Genomic DNA, 13,140 nt, shown 5'->3' with positions numbered 1-13,140 from the left:
TCATGGTGGCTAATCTCAATTTCAACAATCTCTTCTATGATGAAACAATAGGAGAAGAATATTTTAAACTTTGATTGATTAGGCAATGGGTAGCAAAATCGAGAAAAAGAGAAGAGGAAAGAGACCATGAAATTTTTTAAGTAATCAGTATAGGAAAGGAAATGTGTTAATGTTTTTTTTTTGTTGTTGTTGTTGAAGGCATGTTTTAATGTTAAAAGAAAGAGAGAGCTTTAATTTAATCTTAACTTTTAAATTATTTCGATCTAACATTTAAAAAATTGTGTAATTTTACGTCGGTATGAGTGGATCTCTTCCTTTAATATATATAATTTTAATTTGATTTATATATTTAACTTTTGAATAAATCTCAAAATTATATATAAATTTTAACTTGATGTGTAAGGTGCTTTAATTTAATATAATTATACTGATTAATTATAATTTAATATATATGTAATAAATAAATATAAAATTATATCAATTTATAGCATGATTTATTGGTTAATATGTGGTTGAAAAAAGGATAATTATTTGGCACATGCAATAGAAAATTCTAATTCCACGATAAAAGTTAAGAGTTTACCACATGTCCTATTTATTAATTTTTGTAAAGGGAAAATATCTGATACACTACTAGTAAAGTTTTTAGACTTCACAAGCGGGGTCAGGGTTGACAAGTGTCCTATATGAAAATAGTAAAATATTAAAAATAAATATTAAAAAAATACTAGGGGTGAGCAAAACTCGATTCGATTCAAAAAAATAGAAAAAAAATCGAATTTCGAGTTAATCGAATTGAGTTATTCAACTTATTTGAATTATTTAGGTAAACTCGAATAAGTAATTCGAGTTTCGAGTTCGAATTAAATTGAATTTTACAATTCAAATAACTTGAATAATAGATTGGTGTAAATACCCTTTTTGGTCCTTGTCAAGTTTGAAATTGAACAAATTAATCTCTCTTAACAAAAATTCAAAAATTCAAAATATTTATAAAAATTCCAAAATTTATATTTTTAAAAATTATAAAAATTTCTAAAAATTTCTAAAAAATATATAAAGAAAGTTAAAAATTTAATTTTTTCTATAATAATAATTTAAGGGACCTAAATAAGTTTATCATACTAAAGTATTTTTTTATTTTGCTTTGAAAATTTTTCAAATATATATGGTTTCAAATTTATGAGCTCTAATATAGAATTAATTATATTGTAACAATATTTTAATTTGACATATTTAGGCTCTGTTTGTTTGCTAATAAAATATTTTCCGGAAAATAATTTCTAGAAAATGATTTACTTTTTGGTGTTTGGATGGATCTATGTAAAATATTTTTGTTGTTTGATGATTTCTGAAAATATTTCATAAAAGTTGTTTTAAATTAAATAAATATATATTTAACAATTTATTATTTTTCGTTGTTTAATTGAGTTTATTATATATATATTAATAAAATTTATATTTTAGATTGTTTTTACATATATTGCAATGATTTATTTAAAATAAATAAATCAAATTAAATATATAATAATTCTCAATTATTAAGCTAGAATATTAACGTCATAAATTGAAAACAACCAAAGTCAAATAAATTATTTCTAATTATGTTATAAAAAAGGATTAAATAATTATAAATTAGTTTCCAAACCATAATTAATACTAGAAATTAATAATATTATCCAAATTATACTAGAAACAAGGATTGTATGCACACACACAAAGACGTTCCTCTACTGAGCCAACCTCCTGCCGAGTTTTGAACAGCTCAGAGCCACGAATGGCAGCTCTCCATGAACAGGAAACAAGCTCCAACTTAGGATATAGGTAGAAGGAAGCTCGTGCTAGGCATCTAAGGGCAACAGCTTCTGGAAGACCTTCAATTAATCCAAACATACTAACCAAGGGTTCATCGAATCCAATAATTCTTCACTGACAAATTTTTACTATGTCAACCTCAGCAGTGGAATATGCAATCTGAAAGAGCAAATTTATAACTTGTGTGTAAGAACCAAATCAATAGTTTTGGACTTCAGAATTAATGCATTAATCGATGTCCAATTAGATCATAATTTAAATAGAATCACTATATTTGTGTTCAGTAGCATTTACAGCACAATTAGCATCGATTATTTCTTTTAAGGAAAGGGGGATTACCATCAATGACATCATCAAAAATTATGCTGTTAATCAATGTCATACCAGAGAAAAAAGAAGTAACAATCATACGTAAGATGAAGGTGAAACAAAACCATTCGTCAAATTTAAAAATTTTCCTATAAACTAGAAAAAGTGCTCCATAAAACACTGAAATGATATTGAAATCACTGTGAAAGAAATTAACCACCAAAGCATCGGTAACTCATCACATATTTTGTAGTAAAAATAGATTTTCTTTTTCTTTTTCATAATCAACAAGGCTTGTTCCATATTTCTATCAGATTGAATCAACCACCAAGCAAACATACCAACCACTAAAACTCAGTAAGTCAAACAATGAGGAATAACCTGTGGATTCATCAAGTCGATAAGGCATTGACTCGAAATAGATTGATGTGTCAGATACTCATCTTTTAGGTGTCATAAATCCATGTGACAAATGTCCTCCATGAGGTAAGTCCAGATCCTATACCAGTTATATTAAGAAATCATTGATTTGAGTACCATCTAGCAGAAAAACACTAATTTACGGTAGCTAAAACAGGCAGAAGAATATTAGCATTATTCGATCATGTGGATTAAGAATAGCGATATAAACCTCAAAGTTTGCCAGAGAACCAGGCAACGATTGAACATTAATGCCCCATTTCTTTTCATCCAAATGAAATGCTGCCAAAGCCCTCTTCTGGCAAAGCATTTTAAGTTCATCAATGTACTCATTGCCACCATAGTATCTGCAATAAACAAAAAGATCATTGGCTGCAATCAATTAAATCAAAACCAAAAACAAAATTAAATCTCTTTTCACTTTGGTCAATTATGCATAGTATATACCTTTTACGAAGTAGTCCTTCGAAATACTTGTTTGTGAGGCATGACCCGACTGCCTCCATCACAGCACGGGATGTAAAATTCTTAAAGGCTATAAGCTCAAGGCCATCAATCTGCCCCACTTAAAACACACAATAACAGAAGCCTCTTAGTTTCCAAATTATTGAACCATAAATTTCCGTTATCAACATCCACGAGATAGTCAAGCATTGAACATTGCTTCTCACAGAAATGCAAAGTCTTAAGCAACTAGCAATTCTAATTTCAAAACACTGCAACTAGTAAAAGACCTAAACTGAAATTTCTTCATCCAAACTTGTATCAGGTAGTACTAACCACAACAAAAAAGTTTTTCTCAAATTTTTAATCTATAATAACAACCACACAAACACTAAAAAAAAGGAACGCAGCTTCAATTCCGAATCAAATTCACAGCAAATTAAAACAACAAAAAGAATCAAAGAAGAATTAAAACAGATTAAGTGAGCCTTTCGAAGTGAAACAAATCTAAACAAGTTAAAAAGAACAAAAAAGAAGAAGAAGATTAAAACGAGTTTAAGATTATCACCTTAGTTGTCTCGAAGCAATTCAAATAAAAATTCTAAGGTTCAATTTTCAGTGAAACGGAAAAGATGGATGCAAATGGGGAGGGTGACTCCAAGTATATATGCCGACTGGTGGTGCAGTAACCATTTTGACAACGAAAGGCGAAGATGAGGAAAATCAAAGATGAACGCCGGTGTCTGATATTGAGAATCATTGTTGGTTGACGGCAAGCAGACGATCAAGGTGTCAAGGATGGGGAAGGGGAAGGGGAATAGGAAGGGAAAGGGAGATCAAGTGTTGAGAGTTCTTGGCTTCTTTTCCTGAAAATGTCTTACCGAAATAAAAACGGTAAGACATTTTCCCAAATTAAAGGCCTCATTTCCCATGTTTGGTAATTCATTTTACGTTATTAAATTCTTTTCAGCCAAACAAACATTGGAAAAGGCTGAAAAGCTTTTCCGGAAAATGATTTCATGGCAAACAAACGGAGCCTTGATTTTTTAATCTAACTCGCACAATTTCAATTAATTTGATTCGATTCGGCTCGACTCAAATTTTATTTCTCTCGACTCGATTCGAAAAAAATTCAAATTAAGTTAATATGATAAAATAGGACTCGTCAACTCGATTAACTCAAAAAAATTTCACTAAAAAAGACACATGACAAATTTTTAAGACTTATTTGTTGAATAAAAAAAATTTGTCTGTTTGCCAAATGCTCGCTTTTTTTAAATACAATTTAAGAGCACATAATACTTAAATGCTCGCTTTTTTTAAATACAATTTAAGAGCACATAATACTTAACTTCGCTTGTTTGTGAGTTTATTTTGGATTTAAAATATTTTAAAAATTTCTATATAAAAAATAAAATTAAAACACCGTTATAATAAATATATAAAAAATTAATAATTTTCAATTAAATTAATTAATTATTTCGTAACACTAATTTAATTAAACCTTTTAAATTATGTATACATGCCATTACAATGAAACTAAAATCCACAGATTGATTTTGTGATCAATAATATATGAATATTATAATTTTTATCAAATCTATGTACTAGTATTATTTTACATCAAATATGGATAAAATAAAATTCATTTTTAAAATAAATTATAAATCATTATTATTTTAGTTACACTATGGATTGGACCAGTTAATTGGAGGAAAAATTCAAACTCAGAGTGCCAAATTGCTAAGATTGACGTTTAAATGAATAGTAAAAAAAAAAAGAAAAAAGAAGAAAAGAATAATAATATTTATATATCAGCCACTATACCTAATAATAATGAAAAACTTATATAAAATGTAAGTTCATAAAATCAATGAAAAAATAGCTTCACACGCGTGGAATACATGTAAAGGAGACCTTGGGCAATACGCTAAATTTCAAAGGCCTCAACAAGCTCCAACGATGGCCTCTTTTCCCACCGGCATCACAACAGTCACCGGCTTCCACCACCGCCATATCACCAGGGGCCACTGGAGGAAACATGGGTAATGGGTGGTTTCTTCTACTTTGCCTTTTTTTCATATCATTTAGCTCCATCTTTGGTTCTATCTTTGATATCCCTATTAAAACCTTGTATTTTCTAAAAGAACTACTTTGAGATCTAAAACTTCTGGTAGAATTTGGCTTAGGATTCACTAAATAAAGAGAACCCAAATCTTTTTTGTTGTTGTTGAATTTCTTGGTCGAAGACAAATGGAAAAGATACCTACTTTGATCACCATTATCACCATGAACAAACCCTTGCTCTTTGATGAGATTACCACAAAAAACAATGTCATTTGCTTTGTTGTTGTTTAAAGGAGTACTTGGAATGATGGGAAACTCAAAAAATTGATGACCATAAGAAGGAGAGTTTGGTGAGTGATGAGAAGTATCATCAAGGTCTTAGTAATTTTCAAGTGAAAGATCACACAAGGAAAGAGTTTCATCAAGCTCTTCTTGGTTGATCTTATAACTATCCTTTATATCCATATTTTTGTAGGGTTTTGAGGTTAAAAAAAATAGGTTTTTTTATAGAATGAAATACAGGGAAAAAAAAGAAGAGAAATTTGAATGAATGATGGTATGGTTTTGAAAAGGTTTGGCAAGACAAAATTCGTTTATATACATGTATGGTTTGGGCTTCTAGAGAGTGGTTAAAAAAGGGGATATATAGAATTAAGGAAATATAATTGCTTTGTTAGGAAGGCTTCTAGATGGAGTGAGGAAGACGGTGGCAAAGAGCAAGTCAGAGATACAGTGGTGGGAGAAGACTTACTAGAATAGCGGAAGAATTGACACAGTTACTAGGAAAGAATAATACAAACATAATTCAAAAAGTATAAAATAAAGTTTATCTAGAAAGAAAGATAAATTGGAGCTTCTAGTCATATTTTTAAGCTTTTATATAACATATTTTATTTAAAAATATCTACCATCTAAAAATTTATTTCCTGCTAATTCATAAAAAATATCAATTTCATAAAAAAATCAGGAATTTCCTTCTTCAATATGTTTAAGGCTTTATTTAAATAATATTAGAATTTTTAAGAAAAATGTTCTCTTTATGTGCAAGAAAAAATATACCATTTCTAATATATTTTAAATATCAAATTAGCACCCATTAAATGCAAAATTTTAAAATCTATAAATATTAAATTTACATAAAATTATAAAGAATTTACTAAAAGATTATTAAAATTATAAAATACAATTTTCTTTAGATTTAAAAATATTTCCGTAGGTTCGGGCCCTGATAGACTGCTGCCAATCCATTGCTCCGCCCAAGAGGATCCACCTTGGCTGACTTAATTTGAAACTTGGACCAACAGAGTGGAAATGTTAAAAGAAGATTTTAAAATGGGATGATTTTGAGATTCTTTTGTTTATAAATCTGGACCAAAATTATAAATAAACTATTATAATATTTCCTATCAATTTTCATAATTTTATAATTACATATATTTAAATTTATATATTTTTCTTTACAAAAATTTAAGCGAGACTTAAACTTATTAAACACAATTTTAAAGTGACATACTATGTTTAGTTTAGCTTAAAGAAATAAGATCATAATGAAAATATTAAAAAATATTATTTAAAAAATTAAAATATCTGAAAATTAGAATCAATAATGAATTGTTTGCATTGTTTTCACTAAACATATTTTCTAAAACTAAAAATAAAAAATAAAAACAATGATTTTTAACTTTATTCTTAAAAAAAATTTAAATGAATTGAGCTAGTTTAAATACATATAAATAAAAAATTTATTTTTAACTTATATGAATCCATATAAATATATCAAACTTATTACCCTCTGAATCATATAAATACAGATTTTTTATTTTATTTCTCAAATTTTATTATAGGAAAATTTATACGTTTTCATTATTAAAACAAATTTTTATTTTTATTTTTATTTACCGCATTTTTTCCCTAATAAAAATAATAATAATATACAAAGTATTTTTATTGAATTGCATATAAAATAATAAGTACAAATTTAATTAAAAACACTATAAATACAAAATAAAAATATTACTCAAATTTTAATATAAAATGAAAAATTAGTATATAATAAATATACCTAATTTATGTCATGGGAAAGGTTGTTCTTGTGACACGTCTCTGTCTGCCGACTGGCACGTTTTTTTGAATTCTTTATCTGGTTTTTTTTAATTTCCTTATGATTCCTTGCTATTGGTATTGGTATTCTGTTAAGTAGAAAGGTATTTCGCTTTGTGAGGAAAGTGATAGAAAGAGGCCTGGCAGATCTGAGTTTGGAGGACGGTGAAGATGAGGCTTTTTCTATTCCGGTTAAGGCTGAAGTACAGAGTTCAGCATATATTTTCTGTTTGGTGGGATGCTTATTAACTGCTAGTGTGATCCATTTCCCAGCCATGAGAAATACAATGGCGAATATCTAACACCCTTTAGAGGGTGTGCAAATTTATGATTTGGGGGAAAAATGTTTTCTGTTCAAATTTTTTAAAGAAGTGGATATTCACCGGGTTATTACAGGAGCTCCTTGGACTTTCAATAATCATCTATTAATTTTCCATAAGATCTAGAAGAATGAAGATCCAATGCCTATTCCTTTGGTGTACTCAAATTGGTGGGTTCAGATTCCTAACTTGCCTCCGGGGCTTATTAGAGAGTCAATGGAGGTGCAATTTGGTAATTTCATTGGAAAATATTTGGATATGCTATGAAACAGTTATCCAATGGTTACAAAAATTTTCTGTGCATTCATGTTCAGATGGATGTTCGAAAGCCTCTGAAAAGACGAAAAAAATCATGATCTCTGAGTTAAATTTTACTTATACAAAATTCAAATATGAAAAATTAACTTTGTTTTGTTTTTTATGTGGCTACCTTGGGCATGGCGATAGTTTCTGCTCCATGAGGTTACAATGTGGGATGCAGAAAATGGAAATGTGTTGGGATTTGACACTGAAGGCTTCGCCGAGGAAAGTTACCACTGTAAGAAGCATTAGGCGAAGAAATGTATTGAGTAGTAATCTGGCCAAAATTCAAGGCACAGTTATGGGAGAGGATCATGGGCAGATTTTAACCCTATTCTTGGAATTAATTTGAAAGGTTCTAAATTTCCAAATGTTCTAGTACAGAGGCAGGAATCATGTCACATTTTTGGGAAAGATTTGGAGCCTTGTAAAAGTCAACAGATGGAGATTAGTTTGAATGGGGTGGAAATAAGGAAGGCTCTGGCTGATGTGGGCCCTGCTAATGGCTAGATTTGTCGAGAATGGATTATGAGTTAGAAGAAGATCCAATCGCTAATGAGGACGGTAAAAAATGACAAAGGTTTGATTCTTTGATTTCTAATGTTTCCATTGTTCAGGATTCGTTAGAGATCAGTGGTGGGCATTTAGTCCATCTTAAGCAATTATCGGTGGCTACCATCGGGTATGCTGACCAGAAGAAATGAAATTTTTTGCTGAAATGTCCTTGCATTGGGGAGTCTACGAGCAGTACGAAGACTTCAGTATATGCTAAAAATTTATCATCCCCAAATTGTCTTATTTATGGAGACAAAATTGAATGCTAATCGAATGGAGAATGTTAGGAGACAGTGTGGTTTTTTTAATGGTGTTGATGTCCCTGTGGGTGGGACATAGGGGGCTTAAGTATTGGGTAGAATAGAGGTCATTTAGTTACTTTGAATAGTTTCTCTAAAAATCACATTGATGTTGTAATTCAAGAAGAGGAAGGTAATCCACGCTGGAGATTTACGGGTTTCTATGGGGCCCCGAATTTAAGGGATAAAATCATGACGTGGGATTTGCTTTGACAATTGGGGAGAAATAATTCACTATCATGACTGGTTGGTGGGGACTTCAATGATATTCTCTTTGTGAATGAGATATAGGGAGGGATTTTAAGGGATGAGGCTAGAATGGAAGCTTTTCGTATAACTTTGGAGGATTGTCATTTGGAGGACATTGGGTATTCTGGGACATGGTTTACTTGGGAGAGGGGTCGAATATTGGAAAATAATATAAGAGAAAGAATTGACAGAGGTGTTTCTACTGACGCATGGATTCAACTTTTTCCAACTTATTCATTGAGGCATATTCCTTATTCTTTCTCGGATCACTGTCCATTACTTATTAAGATGGAGGTTGAAGAAAGGGGTAAAAGAACTAGAAGGTTTCGCTTTGAAGTGTGGTGGGTTTTGGAGAAGTCTTGTAAGGAAGAGATAAAAAAACTATGGGAGGGCAGTTCGGGTTCTTTTCAAAATCGTATTTTAACTCTTGCTAATGGCTTGAAATGTTGGGCGGTCAATATTAAACATAAACGAGGTCAAGATGTTAAAAGATTAACAAGGAGATTGGAGGAATTAAATTGTTCTGAGCGATAGGAAGAAATTTTGGCTGAACTTGTTGATGTTAAATTACACTTGAATATGAAGATGGATAAGGAAAAAAGATATTGGGAGCAACGAGCCAGAGTGAATTGGTTGAAATGGGTGATAAGAACACTTCATTTTTTTCATAAGTTTGCCTCTCAGAGACAGCGTACTAATCACATTCGAGGATTAAAAAGGAATGATGGTTCTTTAGCTATTGATTGTATCGAAACTGGAAATATTGCTTGTGCATATTTCTTGAACCTTTTCACTTCTAGAGGAATTGGCAATTTGGATCATATTCTATAGGGGTACCATGTTGCATTTTTGACAGCATGAATCAAAGTTTGATGGCTACTTACACAGAGGAGGAAATTATTGAGGCGTTAAAAGGAATGGGGCCTACAAAAGCTTCAGGTCCAGATGGTTTTCCGGAAGTATTTTACCAAAATTATTGGCATATTATTGGTAAGGCATATTGTTGGTAAAGATGCTAGTGCTTTCTGTTTATATATTTTGAATAATGGCAAATCTTTAGAAGAAATCAACAGAACTCAGTTGGCTTTAATTCCAAAAATTGCAAATCCCCTCAATTTGAAAAATTTTCGTCCTATTAGCCTCTGTACGGTTATCCATAAGATTATTGCCAAGTTAGTTGCTAACCGTTTACAAGAGGTATAGGATGTCTGTATTGATGACTCTCAAAGTGCTTTTGTGCTGGGTAGGCTTATAACTGACAACGTGTTGTTGGCGTATTGATAAACCGTAAATTATACATATTTTTATCCTATGCTTAGCACATTTATGGATGATTTCTCCTTAGATTTGGTGAATTTAATGCTCCTAATCCTTTAATTTCATGTTTAATACTTAGGAGAGCATAGGAGAGTAAAAAGAGCGAAAAACGGGCCGAAAACAGAGAAAATGGATCCACATGAAAAATCAACACGGCCTGGACTTTCTCACACGGGCGTGTCACACGGCCGTGTCCCTTTGGCAATATTGAAGCACGACTTACACGGGTATACGACACGCCAGTGCCTGTTTAACAGCCTTGACCACAAGCTGGAGTAATCACACACGGGTGTGTCCCTGTCGAGCCCAAGTATAACCCTATTCAGAAAAGGCTAATTTTGGGGGCTCTTAGGCATTCTAAAGCCTATTTAAATACCTGAGAAGGCACTTGAGAGGGGCACAGAGTAGGAAGCAAGGAATTACTCAAGGAAAGTCGATTGATCCATCTCAGAAGCCGGATTCATCATCAAGACTGAAGATCTCCCTTCAAGCTCCTTCAAGAGTTTTTAGGTTTTCTTATGTTTTGTTATCTTTATGCTTTTGAGATGTTTTCTTTCATAAGTATGAACTAAACCCCCTAAATACCTAAGGGGAATGAAACCTAAGACGGATCTTGTTATTATTATCTGAATTGTATGATAAATATTTGACTTGTTCTTAATTATGTGTTCTTAATTCTTGTTTTGATATTCCAGGATATTGATTCAAGTTAAGCTCTTATTCAGAGGAGGAATAGACCCTGTTTAACAGTAAATTTATCATAATTAAGCGGAGTTGATTGCACGCCTCGAGATAGGGTGATAAGATTTTACAGGATTAGGGTGAAACCTAATAAGGGAATTCATAGATCGAGTTAATACAATTCTAGGGTGTTAATTAGAAAGAGATTTCAATTATTCAACCTAGGGTTAAACATTATTAGTCTCGAGAGAGATAATAATATAACTTAGGGATTTCTACGGATCAAGTCAAATGAATAAATCGTCTGATTCAGAGTCAAATAACAAGTGAAGTCTAGGTAGATTTTTCCTTAGGTATTGTTTTAATCAATCGAATTTTCCCAAAAGTATTTTCCCAAATTTTCTTTCTGTGCATTCTTAGTTAGTAATTAGTTTAGATAACCAAACCTCTTAATTTTTAGGCTAGATAATAAAAATGAAGTAAATACTAGTACTCGTAGTTCCTTTGGGTTCAACAATCTGGTCTTGCTGAACTATACTACTATTCGATAGGTACATTTGTCTTAATCGTGATAATAAGTTAGTCTCAAGAATGATTCATTTATAATTTTTTAAAACCTATTACGATTATCACGCATCAAGTTTTTGACGCCGTTGCCGGGGAACTAGGATATTATAAATTTTTAAAACCTATTACGAATATCACGCATCAAGTTTTTGACGCCGTTGCCGAGGAACTAGGATGTTAGGAACACTTGATTTTTATTACTTTAGCCATTTTACTTTTATTACAATTTAAATTTTTATTTTATTTTCTAATTCTTCATTTATTTTCTTCTGACAGGTTTTTCTAGTTTATAACCAGAAGAAACCCGTCAGGACCACTACTTTTTTACGGTGAGATTGACCGCACAGTTCGCAAAAATCAAAGAGAAATAAGGCGAAGCTTAAGATACACAAAGGACGAGCAAGAGGACGACACTTCAACCACAACCGAGGAGATGGCTAAAAACCAAGAAAAAATCCGCTACCTCTTGCGATTGCTGCTGATCCAGTAAATCAGAATCCTGCTCCATGCAGTATATATGATTATGCTAAACCTAATTTAATAGGAACTGAGTCAAGTATTGTTGGGCCTACTATTGCTGTAAATAATTTTGAACTGAAACCTAACACAATTCAAATGATACAACAGTTTGTTCAGTTTGATGGTTTGCAGGACGAGGATCCCAACGCTCACTTGACAAATTTCTTAGAGTTTTGCGACACTTTTAAAATCAATGGAGTTTCTGATAACGTCATTTGCCTTCGGTTGTTCCCCTTTTCGTTGAGGAATAAGGCTAAACAGTGGTTGAACTCATTGCCACGAGGATCAATCACTACTTGGGAATAGATGACTGAAAAATTTTTATTAAAATATTTTTCGCCGGCTAAAACAGCCAACTTACGTAATGATATCTCCTCTTTTGTGCAGAGGGATTTAGAAACACTCTACGATGCATGGGAGAGATACAAGGACCTTTTACGAAGATGCCCTCACCCTGGGTTACCACCCTGGCTACAGGTCCAAACGTTTCACAATGACCTGAACCCTTCAACTCGGCAGATGATTGATGCAGCTGCTGGTGAAACTATCAATAATAAAACACTTGAGGCAGCTTACAAATTTATTGAGGAGATGTCACTAAATAACTATCAGTGCCAAGTTATGAGAACAAAGCCGACGTAAGCAGCCGGTGTTTTCAACCTCGACGCGGTTATTATGCTATTTAACCAAGTAGAACTCTTAAATAAAAAGATTGACGGTTTGTGTGGTTCTACTCAAGTACATCCAGTGATGAGGTGCGATTCGAATGGAGGAGGAGCATGCACAGAATATCAACCCTTCAACTCTAGTATCGAGGAGGAACAAGTCCAATATATGGGTAACAATAACTCTAGACCCCAAAATAACCTGTATAGTAACACTTATAATGCAGGTTGGAGGAACCATCCTAATTTCTCGTGGGGCGGTCAAGGAAATCAAAGGCCACAACATCCTCCGGGTTTTCAACAACTATCTTACCAGCAGGAAAAAAATCCGAACCTTCAGGAGATGTTAACAAAATTCATCTCAGTGTCAAAAATTCGTTTCCAGAATACCGAGGCAGCCCTCAAGAACCAACAAGCGTCGATCCAAGGGCTCGAAACTTAGATAGGTCAGCTCACTAAATTGATATCTAAACGACCACAAGGTAGCCTGCCGAGTAACACTGAATACAACCC

General features: G+C 32.2%; 1 protein-coding gene, 1 long non-coding RNA gene and 1 other non-coding gene across 3 annotated transcripts; 1 reads left to right on the top strand and 2 right to left on the bottom strand.

Annotated features, from left to right (window-relative positions):
* Positions 1–1,567: 1,567 nt before the first annotated feature.
* LOC108481869 (serine hydroxymethyltransferase 3, chloroplastic-like) lies at positions 1,568–3,107 on the bottom strand. Its single transcript, XM_053021209.1, has 4 exons — positions 2,992–3,107; positions 2,756–2,891; positions 2,506–2,623; positions 1,568–1,974 (listed from the first exon to the last, which is right to left on the bottom strand). The coding sequence occupies exons 1-3, from the start codon at positions 3,048–3,050 to the stop codon at positions 2,564–2,566; spliced, it is 255 nt and encodes an 84-aa protein (XP_052877169.1). The 5' UTR covers positions 3,051–3,107; the 3' UTR covers positions 1,568–1,974; positions 2,506–2,563.
* A 1,722-nt stretch (positions 3,108–4,829) lies between these two features.
* On the top strand, positions 4,830–11,828 carry LOC128283789 (uncharacterized). Its single transcript, XR_008274208.1, has 2 exons — positions 4,830–5,033; positions 11,720–11,828. It is a non-coding gene; the product is annotated as an uncharacterized LOC128283789 (long non-coding RNA).
* Positions 11,829–12,316: 488 nt separating this feature from the next.
* On the bottom strand, positions 12,317–12,423 carry LOC128282383 (small nucleolar RNA R71). Its single transcript, XR_008272644.1, has one exon. It is a non-coding gene; the product is annotated as a small nucleolar RNA R71 (small nucleolar RNA).
* Positions 12,424–13,140: the final 717 nt, after the last annotated feature.

The sequence above is a fragment of the Gossypium arboreum genome, chromosome 1 (assembly GCF_025698485.1).
Source record: "Gossypium arboreum isolate Shixiya-1 chromosome 1, ASM2569848v2, whole genome shotgun sequence".
Lineage (NCBI taxonomy): Eukaryota > Viridiplantae > Streptophyta > Magnoliopsida > Malvales > Malvaceae > Gossypium > Gossypium arboreum.
This window is presented reverse-complemented; position numbering and strand designations above follow the sequence as displayed.

Coding starts and splice junctions, on each gene's coding strand:
- LOC108481869 (XM_053021209.1), bottom strand. CDS start 3,050: ATGGAGGCAGTCGGGTCATGCCTCACAAACAAGTATTTCGAAGGACTA. Junction 2,892..2,991: donor GAAGGACTACTTCGTAAAAG/GTATATACTATG, acceptor TGTTTATTGCAG/ATACTATGGTGGCAATGAGT. Junction 2,624..2,755: donor GTTCTCTGGCAAACTTTGAG/GTTTATATCGCT, acceptor TAACTGGTATAG/GATCTGGACTTACCTCATGG.